General features: G+C 45.5%; 1 protein-coding gene across 5 annotated transcripts; it reads left to right on the forward strand.

The window, feature by feature from the left end:
• Window positions 1–14,244: 14,244 nt before the first annotated feature.
• On the forward strand, window positions 14,245–23,676 carry CYB5R2 (cytochrome b5 reductase 2). 5 transcript variants are annotated; one of them, XM_008007929.3, is made up of 9 exons: window positions 14,245–15,128; window positions 15,953–16,096; window positions 16,313–16,385; window positions 19,083–19,189; window positions 19,480–19,609; window positions 20,249–20,332; window positions 20,996–21,081; window positions 22,223–22,322; window positions 23,232–23,676. In XM_008007929.3, the coding sequence occupies exons 1-9, from the start codon at window positions 15,108–15,110 to the stop codon at window positions 23,402–23,404; spliced, it is 918 nt and encodes a 305-aa protein (XP_008006120.1). In that variant the 5' UTR covers window positions 14,245–15,107; the 3' UTR covers window positions 23,405–23,676. The 5 variants fall into 5 exon arrangements, with proteins under 5 accessions (XP_008006120.1, XP_037855700.2, XP_008006115.3 ...); XM_037999772.2 differs by having other exon boundaries at window positions 15,122–15,222; window positions 22,227–22,322; window positions 23,232–23,385; XM_008007924.3 differs by lacking the exon at window positions 14,245–15,128 and adding an exon at window positions 15,129–15,222.
• Window positions 23,677–24,035: the final 359 nt, after the last annotated feature.

Consider the following 24,035-nt stretch of genomic DNA (forward strand, 5'->3'; position numbering starts at 1 on the left):
ACTGCCAGTAAACCACCAGAAGCTAGAGGAGAGGCTTGGAGCAGACTCCTCATCAGAGACCTCAGACAGAGTCAACCCTGCCGACACCTTGATCTTGGACTTCTAGCCTCCAGAATTATGAGACAATAAATTTCTGTTGTTCTAAGCCACCTAGTTTGTGATACTTTGTCATGGCAGCCCTAACAAACTGATACACCAGAATTGGCTTACGCAATTCTGGGGGCTGACTAAGCAGGTAAATCTACAGGCCAGGCGGTCAGAAAGGGAAAATCATAGAAACACTGGAATTCCACAGCATGGGCTGAAGCTGTTCTTCACAGGCAGAATTTCTTCTCTCTTTTGGGGAAGCCTCAGCCCTGCTTTTAGGGCCTTCAAACTAATCAAGTCAGGTTCACCCAGATTATTCAAGATGATCTTCTTTACCTAGAGTCAAATGATTAGGAACTTTACTTACTTCTACAAAATTTCGTTACAGCAACAATTAGATTAGTGTCTGATTTAATAACTGTGAGTTGTCACCTAGCCAAGCTGACATATCAAAAAAGCCATCACATGGAGCTTCATAGGATGTGGTCATTGTCCCTTTTGCTCAAAGCAACACTGGAATATTTCCAGTCACCAGAATACAAGTTTCCATCTCAAGTGAATAATTTAGTGGCAATGACTACTTTCTGTGCCAAATTGTGGTCTCATTCACAAGATCCCACCTCTGAAAAATAGCAAGTATATCACTATGTTCTAGTGCCAATGAGCATCGAGAAGTTCTGAGCTTTCCGTGTTCCTTGTTTGTCCATGACATCCATTGGCATATATGAGTGACATCTTGTTCCATGTGGAAAACACAGTTGTGAGGAGAGCAGGCAGAAGATGAGGTGGGGAAACTTTTATAGTTTTCCATTTTGATACTTTATCAGGAGAAAAGTCAAGCCCTTTATTTTTTATTTTTATTTTTATAAATTTTCTGACACATAGGACACAGAATAATAGAGAGAGTGGAGAATGAAAATTCCTTTTCCCGAGAAGGGATAAAAGCAGCTGGACTCTTTTTGTTCTGGCTTCTTTGACAATGACCTCATAATGGATGGAAGCCCCGGGTAGAAAAATTTTTGTGAAGTGTGGCTGCAGTGATTCCTTCTCTTGGCCACCAGGGGGTACATTCAGCAAAGTCATTGCAAAGCACAATATTTCCAAAGACCAAAAAAGAGAACTATCATAGCAGTAGTACATTTGGGGAGGGTGTGAGAGGTTGAAGATGAATTTAGTGTGTGCCTGTCAATTTACCTGTGGAATATCCAGCTGCAGATGTCCAGGAATTAAGAATCAAGCCTGGGATGGGGTGGTCTGGGAAGGAGCAGATAAAGGTGAGAGTTGCAACCCAAAAGAACCTATTTTTAGAGGAAAAAGAGAAAAGGGAAGACAGAAGAACCAAAGAAAGAGGCTGAAAGGAGCCTGGCATAAGGGGAGGAGGAGAACCAGGACAGACATGGCAGCTGTGGGGAAAGAGATTAGGTTTTGCTGTGGACTGAATGTTTGTACCCCTACCAAATTCATGTGTTGAAGCTTGATCTCCAAAGTGATGATATTTGGAGTGGGTCCTTAGGGAGATAATTAGGTTCTGAGGGTGGAGCCCTCATGGATGGGATTAGTTCTTTTATAAGAAGAGATGCACGAGAGCGTGCTTCCTCTCTTTCTGCTCTCCCCCATGTGAGGATAAAACAAGAAGACAGACATCTTCAAACCAGGAAGGAGGCCCTCGCCAGACATTGGATCTGCCAATACCTTGATCTTGGACTTGGCAGTCTCCAGAACTTTGCGAAATAAATTTCTTGTTTAAACCAACAAGTCAATGGTATATTTGTTACAGCAGCCCAAGCAAAGACAAGGGAGAGAGTCATCAATAATGAAAAATGCTGGACAGAATCTAGTAATATAACAGTGGGAAAAGAGGCCTTTGGATTTGGCCATTGGGATGTTTTAGGTAACCTCAGTGAGTCGGAATTCCACGGTCTGATTGCTAAAGATGGAGAGTGAATAGGAGGTGAGAAAGAGGCTCCCTGGAAGTAGATTTCACTTTCATAAAGAGAGGTCCCCAAGTGTTGTTCTGAGTCTCTGGCCTCTGTTGCCTGAAGCTCTCAGGTTTCAGGAGTCATAGGGTCATAGAGGCAGTTCCGATACACTAGCATAATCCCAGTAACAATTTATTTCTCAGCCTTAGCCTTCAATTTTCTCAAAATTATGTCTTAGGCTTTATTATTATTATTCTTCCCACAGCCATCGCTTCTTACAAATAATGTTTTGGGTAACATCATATTTTTTGACAATTTGCACAGAAATATCACATACCTTTTAAGCCACATGGTGGAATCACCTTTCTTTTCATCTATATGAATAAAATGCCCTAAAATATATCCCCTGAAAATACATTCTTTTTTTTTCGGGGGCGGAGGGGGGATCTTTATGACCTTAACAGAGATTCCTTGCCTTTAAGGTAGAAAGAAGTCTAACAAGCTACAGCAGCTTAAAATCCCCACCTTTGCATCAGAAGCATGCCAGGAGTATGCTTTGTTTCTCTCCAGAAATTCTAAACAGCGTAGCAGATGCGGGCATCGATTCCCGCTGGGTGAGCGCTCGAGCTGCCATCTTTCTGCTCTCCACAGGACACTTGGGGGCTGGGAGTGTCACTTTGTGGTTTGATGAAACAGCCTCTGGGTGGAGCTGCTGTGACAACTTATTTAAAATCTTCAGGATGCTCAGGGACACACTACAGACAATTTTAAGAACCTTCTTCTCAGAATTGAATGGTCTGTTCTAAAAAAAGCTTTCTGTGAATTTTCGGAAATGTTCCACTCTCTGATATGAAGTAAGGGAAAGGGTCCTTCTTTCATAGTTTCAGGATTTTGATTTCCTTTCTTCCTGCAGATACTTTATAGATTGGGATCAGGCTCAGTATAGACAAATTCATTTGTGAGAATGATGGTGCTTCTTTTTCTCTGTTGTTTTTAATAATTTTAAAAATCTATTAAACAACAAATGTCTGTCATTTTTAATAATTTAAAGTATGTAGTACTTGCTTGTTCATCATGAAAGAATGGCAACTAACATACATTAAGTGATAATTACTGTTATGGGTACTCTACAACTCATTTTTAAATCAAAACTTATGTAAAATTAATAATAGCATTAATATATAATTCATTATATGCTAGGCTTCATTCTAAATGTTTCATATGAATTAACTAATAAAATCATCGTATGACCCTAAGAAGAAAGAATCATCGTCATCATCATACCCATTTTAAAGATGGAGAAACCAAGACCTGGAAATGTTCAGTAATAGTCCCCAGCCAGATCATTTGTAAACTGGTGGAGCAGGACTTCATACCTCAGCAACCTTCTACCAGAGTTTGGCACAGTGCTACGCTACCTCTCAGGTGGGCATATTTGGGTAGAAATAGAATTGCCTTAATAACACCCAAGTTCCACTTATTCCTGTGCCAACCTGTCATGAAGGGTCTCAGCTCTTGCAAAATGCCCTTCCAATGTCCTGTAGCCCTCAAGGGGTATCTCACTAGCTGGGTACAAGTATGCTCTCATAGGGCGGTGTGGTTCTTCTCCCTCCCACTCTGTGTCTACCAGGAACAGCATGTCCCTGCTCAGCCTCCAGCCCTCCTGGGGGACCCTGCCACCTGACTTCTCTGTGTGCCCCCACTCTCCTACCAGCTCCTCCACCAAGTCACTGGAAACCCAGCAGTGTCAAGACTCTCATGTTTCTTGTAAAGTGAGAAAGAATGTTTCTCCTCCATGAGAATTTCTTCAGTCCCAGTGTTTAAAGCAGACTTTAATGAAACTATTTTTTCAGTTTTGACTTAAAGACCTCAGTCTGGCTTTCCTTGAGATAAGTCTGGCAAGCTCAAGAGAGGGAGACAAATGCAAGAGGGAGACAAACACAAGAGACAGACACCACGATGTTCTCAGAATTTCCCCCTTAAGATGCTAAGATTTCATTGTCTCCCCAGACTCTCTGTGCCTGGATCACTGTTCCCTCAACCTAAGTTCCTCCTCAGGAAGCTCCTCAGCACTAAACAAATAAACTTTTTGCTGATTCCATCCCACCAGTTCATACATCACTGGATATGTCTGAAATCTGCTTAGACTAAAACCGAGACTGCCCATCACACAAGAGAATCAAATATGTCTTATAAATAGACCATACGCCTCATTTGTTGGGGCTAATTTGTAGTTACACTTAAGAAGCTAGGGACAAGATGAAAAAGAAATGTGCTCTAATATACCTTACCGAAACTGGATTTAAGAACCATTTTATATATATATATATACACACACACACACACACATATATGTGTATATATATTTGAGGGCAGGCAGCTGGCTTCCCAGGCAGAGTGTCCCAAGGTGCTCTTCAGGGTCCAGGTCCTCAGCAATGTTGGCCCAGAAACTCAACCATGTCAAGATGCTCACAAGGACGAGGCTCACAAGAAATGAGTTCCCGACTCAACAAGAGGCTATGCAAACACGAAGTCCGGTATGTGAATGTGTGAGAAGGGCTATTTCTTTCCAGTAAATAGAATATATGTAGCATGAGATCCATACCTCCACTTCTCCTAACTTCTGCTGACAAAGTGTTTTGATGGTCAAGAAAGGTCAGGCATTATCCTCAAGGGCATCTCATCCAGGCATCCAGGTATAGAACAGGTCTGCTGACAAAGGATTCTGCAGTGAGAAAAACAGACAACAGTTTAGTGGGGATGGGGAAGCAGATAATAAGCAAAGAAGTAATATATATATTTTTAAATATTTTGTATATATAAATATACATATATAAGAATGCCAGATGGTAATAAATGATACTGAGAAAAATAAATCAGGAATAGGGGATAGTGAATGCAGGTGGGCAGGGTATTGCAATTGTAAAAAAAATATGGTCAGAGAAGAGCTGATAAAGAGACATCTGAGAAAAGGCCTGAAGGAGTTGAAGGCAAAGGCTATGCAGATAATAGGGGTTAGAGAATTCCAGGCACAAGGAATGAAAGGCAAGTGCGAAAGACCTGAGGTAAGAGCATGCCTGATATATATGAAAGCCAGCCAGGAGGTCAGTTATGTCTGGAGAGTCATGAGCATGGGGATATTAGAGAAGGTAGGTGGGAGGGCAGCTTGTGTAGGATGTTATGGGCTAAGGTAAAATTATTGGCTTTTACTCTAAGTGGAATGGGATGACATCAAATGGAGTAACAGGACCTAAAATCATTTTAACAAGATCACTGTTTCTATTGTATTGAAGTTAGACTGCAGGAGAGGGAAAGGGAGGAAGCAGAGAGATCAGTTAGGAGACTATTGCAATAATCAACGTAAGATACTGAGATCTGAATGCTAATGGTGGAAGTGGTAAGTCAGATTCTGGACATATTTTCAAGAAAAAACCAACAGGATCCCCTGATATATTGGATGTGAGGTGTGAAAGAGAGACATCAAAAGTGACCCTGGGGCTTTTGACCTGATCAACTGGAAGTATGACATAGACCAAGGTATCAGAATTCGGGGTCGGGGCGGGCGGGGGCGATAGAGACCAGGAGTTAGTATTTGATCATGCCAAGTTTGATTCACCTGTTCATTGAAAAGGATATACCAAGTGGGCAGTTGGATATATGAATGTGGAGTTCAGAGGACTGACCCATCCTGGATACGAAAACTTCAAAACTATGAGCATATTGTTGATATTTAAACCCAGGATGCAGGACAAGATCACCAAAGGAGCTGTCTGTGATTTGAGCCCTGGGACACTCCAACATTTCCAGGGGTTGGAAATGAGGAGAATTGACTGAGAATTGACTATTACATTAAATTTAGCAATGTGAGGATATTGGTGATTGCAACATGGGTGGTTTCAAAGGAGTGGTGAGAGTAAAAGCTTTTTTGGAGTAGACTTTAGAGAGAATGTGATGGGAAAAAATAGAGATCACAAGTGTAGACAATTCTTTCAAGGAATCTTGTCATAACTAGGAACGTGGAAGTGTGTTAGCACCTGGATGGGGATACGGAAGTAAAGAGAAGATATTTTGTCATTTAAAACATGGTAGAAATTACAGCACATATGTCTATTAATAAGAATTATCAAATGGAGAGAAGGAACTGATCATAAGGGGCAAAGAGAAAAGAACTGCCGGGGCAATGTTCTTGAGCACTGAGAGGAAAAGAGTGCTAGGACACAAAAGGAGCATGTAGTCAGATGGGAACAGTAACTGGAGGAAATGCAGAGGAAAAATGTATGTTTTCTACATCTCTGTACTTTCTCAATTTTCTTCCACTGGCTCTTAATCAAACTGCAGGCTGTGCAAAGCTGACACCTCAATACCAATGACCCATTCATAGCCCTTCCTCCAAAAGCATCACTTAACATCTCCGGGCCTCAACTTTACCAGCTGAAAATGGGGAGCTTCTTTCAATTTGAAATCAGAAATTTAAATTTGCATGACATTAAAATAAAAATGTTATTTATGCATTTGCTGGCCCACAGGTTGCTGTGGTGTAGGGGAAGAACACTAGGCTGGATTTAGGAACATGGGCTTACGTCCCAGCTTCGCTACTGTCGAGCGATGTGATCTTTGAGAAGGCAGAGAATCTTTCTGAGATTTTTTTTCCTCCAAACTAAATTGTTTGTAAAAAGATTATAACAATTTCAGAAAGATGTTTCATTGTTATGCTTTATAAACTATACAGCTCTATGAAAACGAAGGCTTTAGAACGCCCAGAATGGAGACTTTAGCCCAATTTGTTCTATTTTCACTTGTTTCGCTTTTTAAAACAGAAATTGTCATCACAAACAAAACTCTTCTCTGAAAAGCTCCTGCTTTTGTCCCCATAAAAGAAAAGGAAGCAGAGGCTGGGGCAAATTTGTGAAAAACCAAAGTCCTGGTCATGTTTAAGTAGGAGTCTGGAATGCGTCCCTTCATTTCTCTTTTTTTTTTTTTTGACATTTTCCCCTTCTCCCCGTCATGGAAGCCAGCTTTTCTCCTATTACAAATCTGAAGCTCCCAGGCCCAGTCTTGCTCATGCAGGGGGAATTCTCCACTGGAAACTGCCTCACTTACTCCTGGTTGTCTCCAAGCTGTGAACTCACAAGCAATTCATTCTAGAGGCTCTAAACCAGCCCCTGCCACAATAGATGCTGTTTATAAAGAGTTGAAACAACTGCTGTAAATATTGGTGAAGTAATTGACTAGCATCATTAGCACAGCTCTGTACACATAGCTAGGTATGGAAGGTTCTACAGGAATAGGACCCTGAAAGTGGTTCTGTTGACTCTTCACAACCACACCATTTCTAGCAAATTCTGACCACTCCTGATTCTCAAGACTCTTGCTTGTATGCAGTCTTACCCTATCATGCCCACGTTAGCCCCACAGTGCCAGGAGTGCACAAGGTTTTCCATGGGCACATTTATATTGCATAAGTAATGGTTGAAGATATTCCGGAAAGCAAAATATTGCCATTGCTTTATGCCCGTCTATAGTGCTCCTTAGAGAATTCTGAACAGGTAGCATTAACATGCTTGGCATGTTAAAATCCTTGAAAAGGGAAGCTAATGAAACTCTGATTTAAGAAATATTCTGCATTGGTCAGCATTGAGTGTCTGAGTGGGCTGGGTGCTCCATCAGTGGTCCCTCATGAAGCTCAGCCCAGTCAACTGTACTAGTCTGCTGAGCCTCTTTGTTCAGGATGACATTTTAGCAAAATGCACAAAGGATGGGCCAGCGCCAGGGTGAAGAGGAAGAGATGGAGTGGGTGGGCTGCTTACAAGCTCTGGCAAAGACAATGAGCTGAAGATGTGACTGGGTAGCAGGGGGCACATTGGAAAAGAGGCCCACAATCAAAGCAAACAGAACATCAGAACAGGGGGCTCCTCCCTTGGGGGACTTCTGATCCAAGCCTTAGGAGATTTTTTAATACAGTAAATTCAAGTATAAATAAATAAGCCCTATGAGACAAAAGCAATCATTCATTTATTGTATTAGTTTCCTATTGCTACTGCAACAAATTACTACAAATTTGGTGGCTTAAAGCAACACAAATCTGGTCTATTACAGTTCTGGAAGCAAGAAGTATGAAATAGTTTCACAGGGCTAAAGTCAATGCATCAACAGGGCTGATTCTTTCCAGAGTCTCTGAGGGCAAAATCCATTTCTTTGCCTTTCAGCCTCTAGTGGTTGCCTGTATCCCTTGGCATGTGGCCCCTTCCCCCATCTTCAAAGTTCATTACGCCAATCAATCGCTGCTTCTGTTATGGCACTGCCTTCTCCTCTGACTCTCTTCTCCTGTGTCTCTCTTATAAAGACCCTTGTGATCACATCAGGCCCACCCGGATAATTCAGGAGAGCCTCTCTGTCTCAAGATCTTTAAATTAATCACAGTTTGAGAGTCAGAAAAAAAAAGAAGTGTTTGTCCTGTTCTTTCTCTCAATGATCAACACTTCTGTGACCCTAGATTTGTGGAAACTTTTCCCCACACACCACGTGAGCCATTCTCCAGTAGACACTGGCTGAGAGTCCTCTAATTCAATTCATTTCTGACATCGTCTACTTGGAAGTAGCCTAAGAGACCACACATTGAGTGTTCAGTCCCTAAGACTGCCACCAACCCCAGATGCCAGTCTCAAGGCTGGGCTTCCAGAATTTCTGACTGATTGGCTGTGAAGTGGGGTTCCCATGACTCCCTACTCAAAATAGATTAATTTGTTGGGGTTGCTTATAGAACTCAGGGAATCAAGCTAGTTATGTTGATCATTTTATAATAAAGGATATTCCAAAGAATACAGTTGAACAGCCAGATGGAAAAGATGCACAGGGCAAGGCATATAGGAAGGGTCATGGAGCTCCCATGCCTTCTCCTGGCACACTGTGCTCTAGGGACCTCCACATGTTCAGCTATCCAGAACCTCCCTGAACTCAGCCCTTTGAGGTATTTATGGAAACTTTGTTATGTAGGCATAATTGGTTAAATTATTGACCACGGGTGAGCGATTCATCTTTCAGTCCCTTTCCCCTCCCTGGAGGTTGGAGGGTGGGAGGCTGAAGGTTCCATCCAACCTTCTGTATTAGTCCATTTTCATATTGCTATAAAGAACTGGATAATTTATAAAGGAAAGAGGTTTAATTGACTCACAGTTTTGCATGGCTGGGGAGGCCTCAGGAAACTTACAATCATGTCAGAGGGTGAAGGGGAAGCAAGCATCTTCTTCACAAGGCAGCAGGAGAGAGAGAATGAGGGAAGAACTTCCAAACACCTATGAAACCATCAGATCTGGTGAGAACTCACTCACTATTATGAGAACAGTATGGGGAAACTGCCCCTTAATCCAATCACCTACCTCCCTCTTTCCCTCTACACATGGGGATTATAGTTCAAGATGATGAGATTTGGGTGGGGATACAGAGCCAAACCATATCACCCTCTAAACATGAGGTTGGTTTCCTTGGCAACTAGCACCCATCAGGAGGCTATTCAGGAGCCCCTAACAATCAGTCAACTCATTATCATACAAAAAGATCCATATCACTTGGGAGATTCCAAGGATTTTGGTTGTTGTCCTATGCCAGGAAACTGGGAGGAAGATCAAATATATATTTTACAATATCATGCACAGCTACAAAGTCCCTTTTGTCATAAAGGGTAGCATTCATAGGTTGTGGGCATATCTGGGGTGCCATTATTCAGTCTGCCCCAATTTAGGTTTAACAGCTAGGACCTAAGAAATGGTCATTTATATAGAGAGTAAAATGGAAATAAATTATTTTCAAGATTAAACACCTAATGAAAAGTTCACAGCTGCCTGGAAACTGTTTTGTGAGCAAACATTCATTTAAAGAAATTTTTGCCTTTTATTTTAGATTCAGAGGGTGCATGCACAGGTTTGCTACATGCATATTACTGCACAATGCTGAGGTTTGGGATACAAATGATCGTGTGACCTAGGTAATGAGAATATTAGCCAATAGGTAATTTTTCAGCCCATGCCTCCCTCCCTTCCTCCCCATTCTAGTAGTCCCCAGTGGCTACTGCTCCCATCTTTATGTCCATGTGTACTCAATGCTTAGCTCCCACTTAGAAGTGAGAACATGCGGTATTAAGTTTTCTGTTTCTGTGGTAATTCACTTAGGATAATGGCCTCCAGCTGCACCCACATTGCTGCAAAGAACATGATTTTGTTTTTTTTATGACTATGTAGTACTCCATGGTGTATCTGTACCACATTTTCTTTTTCCAATCCACTATTGATGGGCACCTAAGTTGATTCCATGTCTTTGGTATTCTGAACAGTGCTTTGATGAACATGTAAGTGCATGTGTCTTTTTGGTAGAATGATTTATTTGCCTTTGGGGATATATCCAGTAATGGGATTGCTGAGTCAAATTGTAGTTCTGTTTTTAGTTCTTTGAGAAATCTCCAAACTTTCCACAGTGGCTGAGCTAATTTACATTCCCACCAACAGTGTATAAGTTTTCTTTTTTCTCCACAGCCTCACCAACATCTGTTATTTTTTTACTTTTTAGTAATAGCCATTCTGATTGGTGCAAGATGGTATCTCATTGTGGTTTTTATTTGCCTACCTCTGATGATTAGTGATGGGGAGCACTTTTCCATATGGCAATCACTCATTGACCAATGACTTGGGCAGGACATCGGTTCCCCCAGAGGATACTCAGTAATGAAGGAGGCCTCGCTCCTGCACAGGAAGAGCTGAATCTTTGGGGGTGGAGTCTCACAGATGTTCAAACAGTGACAACAGAGATTCATCTTGTTTTGTTTTTCTTTTCCTTAGCAAATGCATGCTGAGAGCCTACCCTTGCCAGGCCCTATTATAAACCTGGGGATTTAGAGACATGAGACTTGTGCTCATGGTTTATTTCAGGGAATTAGTAGAAAATGAGCCAAAATCCAGGCAGCACATGAGCATGTGAGGGACACATTTACAGTGTTTAGGAGTTAGGAGAAGAGAGGGGAATCACTGCCCTTTCAAGATTACCGGGAGCCCATATAAACGCCTTTTATCCTGCTCCAAGAATGAATAAAGAGAATGTGCTTGCTATCTGCTTCTCTAATAACAAGAGGGAACAGGCAGAGAAAATGAGAAGGAAGAATGAAGGGTAGAAACAGACTACTAAGAAAACCACAGGAAAAGGTGAGGTGCCTCTGGATTTCAAAGCCAAAAGTAAAGGTTTTTGACAGAGTCAAAGGGAGAAAACAATGTTTGTTCATTCATTCACACATGCAATAACTATTGAGCATCTACCAATTGCCAGACACTGTTCTAGGGATATAGCAGTAGCTAAAATAGACAAAGTAACTCCCATCCTCATGAAGCTTACTGATATGGTTTGGCTGTGTCCTCATCCAAATCTCAACTCGTGGTTCCCATAATCTCCATGTATTGTGGGAGGGACCCAGTAGGAGATGGTTGAATCAGGAATCATGGGGGCAATTACCCTTAGGCTGTTCTCGTGATAGTGAGTTCTTACAAGATCTGATGGTTTTATAAGGGGCTTTTCCCCTTTTGCTCAGCACTTCTCCTTCCTGCTGCCATGTGAAGAAGGATGTGTTTGCTTCCCCTTTTGCCATGATTGTAAGTTTCCTGAGGCCGCCCCAGCAAGGCTGAACTGTGAGTCAATGGAAACCTTTTCCCTTTGTAAATTAGCCAGTCTCGGGTATGTCCTTATGGCAGCATGAGAATGGACTAATACACTTACAATCTATGTAACAAATAAGTAAAATATGTTGTATAAGTAAAAAAGTATATGATCTGGTGCTATGTCTTACGGGCATTAAGCAAGGAAGGGAACAGAGTGCGATGGAAAGGATTGTTCCTCTCCTAGGTGAAGAAGTATTTATGGAGCATCTATCATGTGTGCTAAATGCTGTAGGGCAGAGATGAATTCATTCATTTGTTCATTAAATATTCATTGAATGTTGTCTTTGTGACAGTCAGTGTGCCAAACCCTGGGAAAACAAGGTGTCTGCCATAAAGGAACTTCCAGACTATTGTGAAAGTCAGTCATTTAATAATGCACTGTTCAAATGTATAATTACAAACTAAAGTAAAAGCTATGAATAGGACCGGGTGTGGTGGCTCACACCTAAAATTTCAGGACTTTGGGAGGCCAAGGAGGAAAGATCCCTTGAGGCTAGGAGTTCCAGGCTGTACTGTGCAATGACCATGCTTGTGAATAGCCATTGCTCTCCACCCTGGGCAACAAAGCGGGACCCTTATCTCTACAAAAAATACAAAAATCACCCAGGTATATGGCGACAGTCCTTGCTACTCAGAGGCTGAGGCTGGAGGCTAGCTTGAGCTGGGGAGTTCAAGGTTGTAGTGATCTATGATCATGCCATTGTGCTCCAGCCTGGGCAACAGAGTGAGACTTTGTCTCTGAAAAAAGAAAAAGGCTATGAATAGAATAGTTAAAGTAAAAGAAAAATTAAATTTAACAGAGTTTCATTGAGCAAAAAACAAGTTATGAATCAGGCAACCCTAAGAACCAGAATAAGTTCAGAGCAACTCTGGGGCTGCCACATGGTTGCATAATACTTATGGACAGAAACAGGAAAGTGATGTACAGAAAACGTAAGTGAAGTACAGAAACAGCGGGATTGGTTACAGCTTACCATTTGCCTTATTTGAACACAGTCTGAACAGTGGGCTGCCTATAATGGGCTGAAACTCCATGATTGGTACAATAGTCGGTTACAGCTCACTATGTACGAAGAAACTTTTAGGGTGAACCTAAAATATGTAAGGAGGCAGCTTTAAGTTAAACTTAATTTGACAGACAAATTAAGTTACAAACCTTACAAGTTAAATTATGTTAAAACATTAATATGTACATGTACTTAAGTTGGGGGATCACAGAAGCATCTCCAAGGGAGTGATATCTGACCCGAGATCCAAAGAATGTATAAGAATGAAAGACATAAACACTTGTTATAAACTACTGTAACTAAAACAGTGTGGTATTGTGACATGGTTAGGCAACTAAATAACGTAAGAGAAATGGGAGGCCAGAGCTACACTCACACACTTATGAAAACTGACATAGCACAGGGGTAGCAGATCAGTTGCAGGTCAGTGGCCAGGTGTGAGCAATTCAATGAATGTTACTGAAAAAAACACATTAGCCACATGGAAAAATGAAATTGTATCCCTGCCTCACATCCTACACAGAAATCAATTCCAAGTGGTTGAAAAACTTAAATGTGAAAGGAAAATCTTTAAATCTTATTGGGGAAAATACACAATATCTTTAAGGGCTTGGGTAGAAATAGACAAGTCACAAAAATCACTAACTATAAAGGCAAAAAAATTGAAGATTGGTACATTTGGTTACACTGCAATTCAAATTTCTATTCGTTAGACTACACCACAAAAAAAATGGGACAGAAAATAAAGAAAGAAAAAAGGAAGAAGTTACAAATTACGAGAAAACATTTATAACTCATGTAACTGGCAAAGAAGGGATATCTAAAATATATATAAAATACTCCTAAAAATCAGTAAGAAAAAGACAACACAACAGAAAAATGAGCAAAAATCATGAGCAGGCATTTCTTTTTTCTGAAAAGGAAGCTCCATGGGAAATAAATATATTAAAGATGTTCAACCTTATTAGCAGTTATTAGGTAATGCAAATTGGGTTCCTGAGACATCATTTTACACTTATCGCATTGTCAAAAATTAAAATATCTGACAATAATATCCAAGCACCTACGGGTAAATCAAAAGTAAAGGCATTTGATTAAGTCAAAGAGAGAAAATTAAGTTTGTTTATTCATTCACACAGCAAGAATTTTTGAGCCTGTGGTGGTGCGTGTTTTGGAGATAAGGGTTGGTGAAGTGTTACGGGTTTTTGTTTTCACCCCGATTCTTATGTTGAAGCACTAACCCCCAGTACCTAAGGATGTGACCTTATTTGAAGATAGAGCCTTTACATAAGTAATCAAGTTAAAACAAGGTCATTAGGATGGACCCTAATTGAATATGACTGGTGTCCTCATAAAAGGGGAAATTTGGACACAGGGGACACACATAGAGGAATGAAGATGTGGAGATACAGAAGAAGATGCCCCTTCTCCTAGCCCCTCTCCTACAAACCTAGGAGAGGCATGGAACGATCCTTTCCTCCCAGCCCTCAGAAGGAACCTACTCTGCCCACACCTTGATTTTGAACTTCCAGCCCCCAGACCTGTGAGACAATAAATTTTTGTTGTTTAAGCCGCTCAGTCTGTGGCACTTTGTTACAGCAGCCCTAGCGGAGCCAAACAGGCGGGGATCTGCTTCTGGGAGTCTCTGTTTCACACAGGTCCTGAGGCAAGAATTTGCCTTTGCCTGTAATCAAGGGTGAGCGGGCAGCGAAGGCTCCAAAATGCACCGTGAAGACCCTCTAACTGTGCCTACTGTTCTGCTCCCCTCCGATCGGCGCGGGGCCCTCGTCCTCCCTCTCCAACCAGCGAATGAATGAACGCATGAATACATGAGTCTTCAACTCGGCGACGCCCCTGCTTCGGCCCCACCCGGAAAACACCCACCCCGGACCAGGCCCAGAGTAGGTGCCCAAGAGGCATATTGAAAGAATATATTCACGCGTTCTTTGCAGCTGCCTGAATTCTTCCTTCACCAGCATCCCCCTCCGCCCAGTGCCCCAGACGGCCTTCTCCAGCCTTGCCGAGTTTAAGTAAGCTGAGGGGTGCTCAGTGTGGCAGCTCGGAAGGGGCCAGGATGCAGAGAGGCAGCGCAGGAGCGAGGACGCCCCGGCTCAGCGCCCCGCCAGCCTCAGGATCGAGCGCTGCCCAGGGGGCAGGGCTGACCCAGAGCCAGCGGCTCGCGAGTGAGAGCCCCCCGACCACGGCCCTTCTCGGGGAGCGGGCCAGCAGCCAAGGTCCCAGCCTGCGGGGTCCGCCCGAGCCTCTGTCCTCCTGGGCGCGCATGTCCGCGTCTCGGCCGGTTCCCCGTCGGCCAGGCGGAGCTGCAGGGCGGCGCCACGAGTCTGCGGGCCCGCGGGGGGAGCCGCGCACCGGCCCCCGGCCAACCCCAGTTCGACGACATGTTGGGCGTCTCACTCCGGGTGGGTTCCGCGGCGGGGTGTATTTATGGAGTATTTAAGAAATATCCCTGTCGGGACGGCCGGAAGGAAAGAGGCCGGAGGCCGGCTAGAGCCGGTAACGTCAGACTTGCGGCTGGGAGCCAGAGCCGGAGGCGGGGAAGCGGTCGTGGGCGGGACCGCGAAGGGCTGGGAGTTGGGCGGGCCGGCTCGGATTCCGGAAGGCGTGGTGAGGGCTGAGACTCCAGTGCCCGGGCGGGAGGAGAGGGAACTTTCCCTGTCAGGCTTGCGCTGGGAGAGGAGCAGGCCGGCCTTGTGGGGTAGGGACAGATGCGGGGAGGCTGGCCGAGTCTCTGGTAGTTGAGTGCCCAGGCCCCCTTCGCCCTGTCCAGGAGAGTGTTGGGGAGTCCCCAGGCTCTAAGTCACGGGGCACCTCTTAAAGCTACGCACCCTAGTTCTGTCTTTAGGGACTGGGCCCCTTATTCCGGATTGTGTGTTAGGGGTAATGTCCTCCACCTTCACCTCGAGGAAGGGACTTCCAGTGTGTGAACCTTTGGCTGTAGCCAGGAGGGGCCTAGTGACCTGAGCACCCCAGGCCATGTGTGCGGCCCGGTCCAGGGGCCTGAAACATCCTTCCTGTGTGACCTGCAGCTGACCCCTCCCTACCTTCTGGTCCGCTACAGGCTGTCCCAGCCGCCTTCTGTGTCACTACCGCTCTCTTTGCCTATTTCCTTCAGGCAGAGCTCAGCTTCTGTGCCTTTGGTGAGGGGAGGGTGTACTGCGCCTGAGAGCTGCCCTGTCCAGGGCGGGCAAGACCTGAGGTGCTCTGCTTACATTGTGTCTACCAGGACCCGTCCCTGCTCCTGACCATCACCGTCATTGGGGTCACTGTGCTCGTGTTGGTCCTGAAGAGCATGAACTCCAGGAAGAGAGAGCCTATCACCTTACAAGACCCTGAAGCCAAGTACCCGCTGCCCTTGATTGAGAAAGAGGTAATGGGTCAGCCCTGCGGGTGTAAGGCAGTAAGTGGATGATGGCTGGGATGGCAGGGCAGCCAGACAGTCATGTCATGGCCTCCAGTTCACTCCCTGCCGCCCTGTGTGTGTGTGCTGGAATAGCGCCAAACGGATCTCCTTTCCCAGGCATCTCACCTGCCCAACAAGGCTTCTAGAAAGCTGACAGAACCTGCCTATGTTTTGTTTTGTTAGAAAATCAGCCACAACACCCGGAGGTTCCGCTTTGAACTGCCTTCGCCTGACCATGTCTTAGGACTTCCTGTAGGTGAGCTGGGGTTGGGTCATCACCAGGACTGGGGCCTCTGGGGGCTAAGCCCTCCTCTCCGAACAGAAACACAGGTTTCCCACGTCCTGAGGTGTGGAAGATGCCCTCATGCTCCTCCTGAGCCTGTGTGCTCAGGGAGACAGGTGGATGCATGTGGGACAGAAAATTTATTTTCTTCATTATTCCAATTGGGCTGACACAAGAATGGTACCTCAGTGAGCATTGAAAAGAACTGAACCTAGAGCCAAAAGGCCTAAGATCTCATGGAAGGCTCCTTGCTGGGGAACTTTAGGGAAGTCCTTCAATCTCTCTGAGCCCCAGTCTATGAAATGAGATTTCCCAGGCCTGCCTGTCTACCTCACTTGGGTTGTTGTGAAAGTAGAGTGACTGATGGATATGAAAATTCAGAAACTGCAAAGTATTGTGCACCTGGGAGGGATGGGAGGAACCAGTGGTCAGGGGAAAGGCCCAGAATGTGCGGGCAGGCAGGAATGAGTTAGGTGTGCCCTGCCCCCACGGTCACTTAGATTCTCTACAGGGGCCTCAGACCCACATAAGGAGGGGCCAGCCCTAGGAGTCCTAGAGTTGAGTTATCCCATTTCTAATCTGTAACACCATCAGATAGCTGAGTCAGTCTTAGTGCAGTAGAAAACTGCTAGAATCAGGGATTCAGAGAAGCTTTGTATAATCTGCTAGTGCTGCTTGCCTGCCTGGTGGATCCTACTCCATGGCCTATTTGTCTTATATGCACAGGACAAAACCTTGACCTCAACTCCATCAGGGGGTGAGATTACACTCTAGCCAGCTGGCTGGGCCCCTGAGCCTCCTTGCTGCTCCCTCACTCCCTCTCTATGCACCAGAGCTCAGTGTTGTGCGTGCGGTCTCCCAGCTCTCTGCTTGGCCTGTCAGGCCGGTCCTGTTGGCAGGAAGCCTAAAAGAATGAAAAACTTTGAGATACAGAATTTCTTAGAAACTGCCTTGACCCACTATCTCCTCAGCCTTGGCCTAGGCCGTGCAGTTAGTGGGACAAGGTAATGTAGAGGCTTCTGGGAGAGTCTAATATGAAGCCTCAGAGTTCGCTGCTTTGTCCCAGGTCAGTGGAAGTGAAGCCAGTTAGAGATGGGGCCTGAAGGACCAGCCAGGGAGCCCCATTTGCCCTGGGGACAGCCTCGGGCCAGGCCTAGGTGGCTGCATATGAAAGAGCCTTTCCAGGTTTCCAGTTTCAGGTTCTCAGAAGGAAGCTAGGTGTCTCAGGCACTTATTCCTTCTTATCCCTGGTGCCCAGAGGGACCATGACCCGAGTCATTGAGCCTGTTCTGAGCCCAGAGTGTTGGCACCTCAAAGACTTGGCTCATCCCCTTGAATCAGCTTCAGGGACCAGCCCCTCTAGTGCCTACTCTGCCTCCTTTTTTCTCCTCCTGCCACCTCCTCCTCCCTGCACCTTAGGTCTTGGTTTCTATCCATATTTCTGTTCCATCTTCCTTGTCTCTTGACTAATTTCCTGTATGAAGTCCACTCAGTTTCTGAGCGAGTAGAAACTGAGGGAGTAGAAACTGACTACATACAGGAAATTAGTCAAGGTTTAGGGTTAGGGTTAGGGTTACAAAACTTTATCTCTTGATTGCACTCCTGTCCCTGCCACTAATTGCCTTAGTAATTTGAGTCTCACATTTTGGATCCAACAGGTTGTAGCTGTCCAGTGTATCATCTGACAGTGGGATGTAGTCATGATCCATAGGTCTCCGGCCATACCTAGTTTATTGAATTCTACCCAGGAAGGGCAGAGTTACATGGTTTAAAACTTCACTGCTACTCCTCACAGGGCCATAGGCCAGGAAGACCTGATATTGTTGCTTCATTTGCTCCATGGGTACCCAAATCCTAGGACCCTATAGTATCTATTAACCCAGGCCTGCTCTGTGCCTAATACCAGGATACAGATGGAGTAGTTGTAATTTATTCACAGACCCCAGTGATACATCCAGTTTAGGAAGAAATTAGTCTGTGAAGGCCACATATTTTTCTTGAATAGACAAATACTCCTTTCTGTAATTTTTATTTTATTTTATTTTATTTTGAGACAGGGTCTCATTCTGTCGTCCAGGCTGGAATGCAGTGGCACAGTCTCAGCTCACTGCAGCCTCGACCTCCTGGGCTCAGGTGATGCTCCCACCTCAGCCTCCCAAGTAGCTGAGACTACAGGTGTGCACCACCACACCTGGCTAATTTTTTGTATTTTTTTGTAGAGATGGGGTTTCGCCATGTTGCCCAGGCTGGTCTCAAACTCCTGAGCTCAAGCAATCCACCCGCCTCTGGGCTGGGATTACAGGGATGAGCTACCATGTCTGACCCCTTTCTATAATTTTTAATACTCACCCTCCAACTTTAATGATCTTTTCCTGCTCCAAAAAGCAGTTATACTATGATCACAGGTGGGCAGACATATCATCCCTATTTTACAGATGAAGACACCAAAACCCAGAGAGGTGAAGTGACTTGCCTAGGGTAGCACAGCAAGGCAGAGCAGGCCTAGGATCCAGGCATCCCATATTGGGGCTCCTTCCCTGCTCTCTCCTTCCTGCCCCCCTTAACATTCTGCCCCAGTATTTGCTCCCTTCACTGAAGCTCAGTCCTTTATCCCTGGGCCTTATTTAAGCTAAGTATGCTTTGACTCAGTGCTTGATGCCTTTTCTATAGGTAACTATGTCCAGCTCTTGGCGAAAATTGATAATGAATTGGTGGTCAGGGCTTACACGCCTGTCTCCAGTGATGATGACAGAGGCTTTGTGGACTTAATTATAAAGGTAAATAGTGCTCACCATATCTAGCTGCCTCATGCTTTCAAGCCTATTGAAGGTGGTGGGGTGGAGGGGCAGTGCTTTTTATCTGAGGGGACATATGCCCTAGACAGGGCTGTCCAGCAGTGAAGCTACAGTTAACCTTGAGGCAGCTTCATCTTCAGGGACTGCGTACAGCAATTAAGAGAGCAAAACATTTTCTCTGCAAAGCTTCCAGCAGTAAATGCATTTTCTGGTTGTGTGTGGCTGTGGCATCGTGTCTGGGAATGTGAAAGCAGTGCTGCCTTGCTTTTCAGATCTACTTCAAAAATGTACACCCCCAATATCCTGAAGGGGGGAAGATGACTCAGTATTTGGAGAACATGAAAATCGGGGACACCATCTTTTTTCGAGGGCCAAAGGGACGCTTGTTTTACCATGGGCCAGGTACTGGAGGGGTTCATACTGGGCTCCCAGCCGGGAGGAAGATTCCTTCAATGGTTCCATTGTTCTCCTACGCCTCAGATTTGAGTCACATGGGGTTGTCCTTAGTCTTCATTCATTCACACACAATGCATAATGACCACACTTGTTATACATTCACACACCCACTTCATGAGGTTGTAGGCTTTTTTAAGGTAGGGGAATGATTTGGTGTTTCCTCGTCATTGTATCAATGTCTCCAGCACAATGCCTGATCCATAAATGGTGCCTGCTAATACTGAAAAATGGATGGAGGAGTCCATGCTCCTTTGCTTACTCACATAGCCATTATTTACTTACTGGTTCACCTCTGTGAGTGAGAATGCTCTTTGAGTCTCTGTGTTAACTTCAGCTTGCCCCTCTTCTTCCTCAGAACCAAAGGTCCGGCGATTCCCTGAGCAGGCTCAGCCTCTATTCCCACTTTGTGCACTGGGGCGCCAGAACTCGCTGAGGAGACTGCCCTGGCCTGCTTCACCAGCTTAAAATGGTGCAGACAGTCCTTTAGTTGGAGCTGCCTCCTGGGAGTCCTAAGGAATGTCAGTGATCTTTTGCAGTCTCTTAGGCAAGAACTGCAGAGGTCATAAGCATTCCCTGTGTTTCCAGGGAATCTTGGAATCAGACCAGACCAGACGAGTGAGCCTAAAAAAAAACTGGCCCATCACCTGGGAATGATTGCTGGGGGCACAGGTAAGAGGCTTCCAGGGGCTCCATCCGGAGAATGAGCCCTGAGACTATTCTGACTTGGGAGTCATTTGATCCTCGAAGGGACAACATGAGCGATTTCGCCCCCAGCTGTAGAAGGTGGGAATGATGAATCAGTGACAGGTCTTGAAACTGACCCTGTGTGCCCTGCTTCCCCTAACCAACATGGTGGTTGCTCAGGAGCCTTGTGGGGACCTCTCAGGTCAGGCTGGGGGCCAAGCTGGGCAGGCCCACCTGCTGTCCCAGGAGCGCCTGGATCCAGTTCAAGTCTGATTCTCCCCATCCCTTGAAAATGACTGCCTGAAGGAAGAGAACAGTCTTCGAAGGAGACAGACAATGTGCCAGGCACTGTAATAGGCACTCTTAAAGCTATCACATTTACCCGTCATTAATTGTTTGATGAATGAGGACACGGAAGAACTTAGAGTGTTCTTTCCATCTTGCCATATGAAAATGAGAAAGACCTTCTGACTTACTGTTGCATTAGAAAGGAAAACCAAAATGAAGGGCTGTTTCCCACTTTTGAGTTTTGGGGACAGAAGTGAGAAAAGGATAACGGGGGCTGGGGGCAGGTAAGCTTGCTGCAGGTCAGGGACTGTGGGCTTCAGAGACAGGGAGAAAGCTGGCTGCCCACTCACTATGTTCCAGGCATCACACCCATGTTGCAGCTCATTCGCCACATCACCAAGGACCCCAGTGACAGCACCAGGATGTCCCTCATCTTTGCCAACCAGGTCAGTTCCTGCTGAGCTTACAGTGGTAGGATGGAATGTTTGCTGAGCTGGGCTCTTGTTTTCATTTCTCCTCCATCGACTGAGCTCACGCTGCTTGGGTGCCTGTGACTGTGGGAGGGCTTAGTGGGATCAACAGGGCTGCTGGCAGCTGGAGAAGCTGAGTCTAGGCCTGCTTTTTGCATGTATTTAACTCTTTTGTGTCTCCTCAGCCAACCCTAAGCACTAAGCATTCCTTTTTTCCTTAATATGTATTGCCACATTTTTGCTAAGTGCAAAATCGTAGATGTCCTGAGTGGACACTTCAGAAAATACAGAATATAAATACTTATTTTTTAAATCTTTTTTCTATATATGCGATATATTTATAATTTATATATGCATTTTTTTCACTCAGCATTACCACACAGGCATTTTCTTCTCTTTAAACTGCTTTATAAATATTTTCATCATAGTTTTTATCAAGTTGCACTATAATCTAACTTCTATATTCAGGCTGTTTTCAGTTATAAATAATATGGTGATGAATAATTGTGCCTATGCTTGATTACTTTTAGATTATTTTCTAAAACAGAATCCCAGAAGTGGAATGACTGGGATAAGAATCATGAAGGTTCTGTGCAGGTCTTCTGTGCAGTATGTTTGAGCCTGTGACAGGTTATTTTTGGCTTTGGTTCCCTTTCCCCCAAATGAGGCTCCAGACTGTTTTCCTCTCCTTCACATATCCAGTACAGTGCTATCACAGGACTTTCTGAGCCCATTACATTTCTTCCAGAAGATCCTGGGCCTGCACTGAGCTTGTTCCAGTTAGGTTTGCTGTGCTAGAGCTCAGTGTAGATGTAGGAGGCAGGGCTGGAGCTCTGCGTGAAGCCATCCTGGCCAGTGCCTGGCAAAGGTCCTTCTAGCTGGAGGCAGTCACTACAGCTCCATGGGAACCTACATCCTACCACCAACTTCATCCACAAGACAAACGGTTTGATCTTCACGAGCAGCAGCAGAACTCCTGTTTGCCCTGAAAGTTGGCAGCGAGCATTCCAGCTGGAGCGGCAGCAGCTTTGGCCAAGAGTATGCTGACCAGTGTAGTCAGTCCAGGGAACAACAGGATGGCCCTGGAGGGGCTTTTCTAGTGTTGCTTCTTTTCTAGACAGAGGAGGATATATTGGTCAGAAAAGAGCTTGAAGAAATTGCCAGGACTCACCCAGACCAGTTCGACCTGTGGTACACCCTGGACAGGCCTCCTATTGGTACGATATCCAGTGCCGTCACCCACCATGGGTCAGCATCAACCCTTGACCACTTTGAGGACTGGTCTCTGTTTGTTTTGTTTTTGTTTTATAGGAACAGATGTGGGGGTGAAGCCTTGGGCTCTGGCTCCAGGTGGGAAATGAGAGAAATTGAGGGAGAGAGGATTTGGGATAGCCTGCTTTTAAGGGCAATCAAGAGCAGGTGTCTAATACATCAGCAGCACCCCACACACTGCACTGAACATCAAAAGGGACACTGCCCCTGTCCACTCTGAACACCCACCCACTCCACACACCATCACATACACATCTAATATGGGCACTGACCCCTTCACCACTCACGCCTCTGCTTACGGCCACCACACCCCTCACCACCCACCTTGCCCGGACAGCAGTCTTCACATGCTGAGCCCACAGATAGCTGCTGCAGCCCAGGCAGCATCACAGCAACCACTGTGCACAGAGTACCCCACAGGCGCACATCTCACACTGCGTCCAGCTGTACCTGCTTGTCATACAGCTTCGTGGTTGGCAGAGGCCGCTACCCAACTGAGCAATTCTGAGCAGTTCCACTAACACCAGGCCACACCCTGCCGGACAACTCCAGTCGGCTGTATTGATTCACACACCTCGATATACCTCATTGTGTTCTCCTTCCTCATTAATGCTGACAGCTGACAGCAGCAGGGCTTCAGGGTCCCCGCAGTGAGCCTGGGACCTGGGGCGACTGCTGCAGAGGGCTGTTTATTAGTTCTGAGGCTTTTTGCAGGGAGCAGTAGTACAGACTTCTAAGCCTTTGTAGAGCAGCTTGTCACCTCCTCCCTGGTTGAGGGTGGGTATATAGGTGGCCTGGGATCAGGAACTCCACCTGGCATCCCACAGCTTTCTCCTGCGTCTGCTTCATTTCAGGCTGGAAGTACAGCTCAGGCTTTGTTACTGCCGACATGATCAAGGAGCACCTTCCTCCTCCAGGGAAGTCCACGCTCATCCTGGTGTGTGGCCCACCACCCCTGATCCAGACGGCAGCTCACCCTAACCTGGAGAAGCTGGGTTATACCCAGGACATGATTTTCACCTACTAACACCTCCATGTGCTCAGGAAGTTTGCATGTCCCTTTTCATCTGTTTCAGAGTAAGTTCAATTTTACCACATTAAACTGGGATGTTTTCAAAAGTGCCTTGCCAGGTACCCTCACGCAGACACTGGTTCTCCTCTCTTTTGGGTGTGGGCCTAACAAGAAGGGCTTAAGGGGCTGGAGACTGGCTGCTGGAGCCTCCTTGCTTGGAGGCTGGAAAGAGCTCCATTTCAGTATCTTTCTCCATGGTTTTGTGAAATAAACTCAAGTACAAAGCAGATAGCCCATGAAGTGTGGCTCTGTGGGGGACCTGCTAGATAGTCAGAGGCCATGGCCTGGCCTGTGAGTTGGCTTCTGCATACCCATGGGGGTCAGAACTGTCAAGTGTAGGGGCAATTCCCAAAAAACTCCAAGTGGGGTCACATCAACTCTCAAGAATCTCTCCATGGCACTGGGGGTCATGGTAGGAGTGGTTATACACAGAAACTTCTCAACTTTCAAAGTCAGATTCCAGAAGCTGCCTTAAATCCTTTGTAGTATCATGAAACCCAAACGATACGAGTGACCACATGGCCCCTTGCGGTTCATGGCCAGGATGACACAGTGCTGCTCTGTTACCTGTGAGTGGGTAGAGCTG

The sequence above is a fragment of the Chlorocebus sabaeus genome, chromosome 1 (genome assembly GCF_047675955.1).
Source record: "Chlorocebus sabaeus isolate Y175 chromosome 1, mChlSab1.0.hap1, whole genome shotgun sequence".
NCBI lineage: Eukaryota > Metazoa > Chordata > Mammalia > Primates > Cercopithecidae > Chlorocebus > Chlorocebus sabaeus.

Excerpts from the sequence above, each read along its gene's own strand:
- CYB5R2 (XM_008007924.3), top strand. The coding sequence starts at position 15,154 with ATGGAGTATTTAAGAAATATCCCTGTCGGGACGGCCGGAAGGAAAGAG. Across the intron at positions 16,386-19,082 it reads TGTCTTAGGACTTCCTGTAG|GTAACTATGTCCAGCTCTTG; the intron begins GTGAGCTGGGGT and ends CCTTTTCTATAG. Across the intron at positions 19,610-20,248 it reads CTTGTTTTACCATGGGCCAG|GGAATCTTGGAATCAGACCA; the intron begins GTACTGGAGGGG and ends CTGTGTTTCCAG.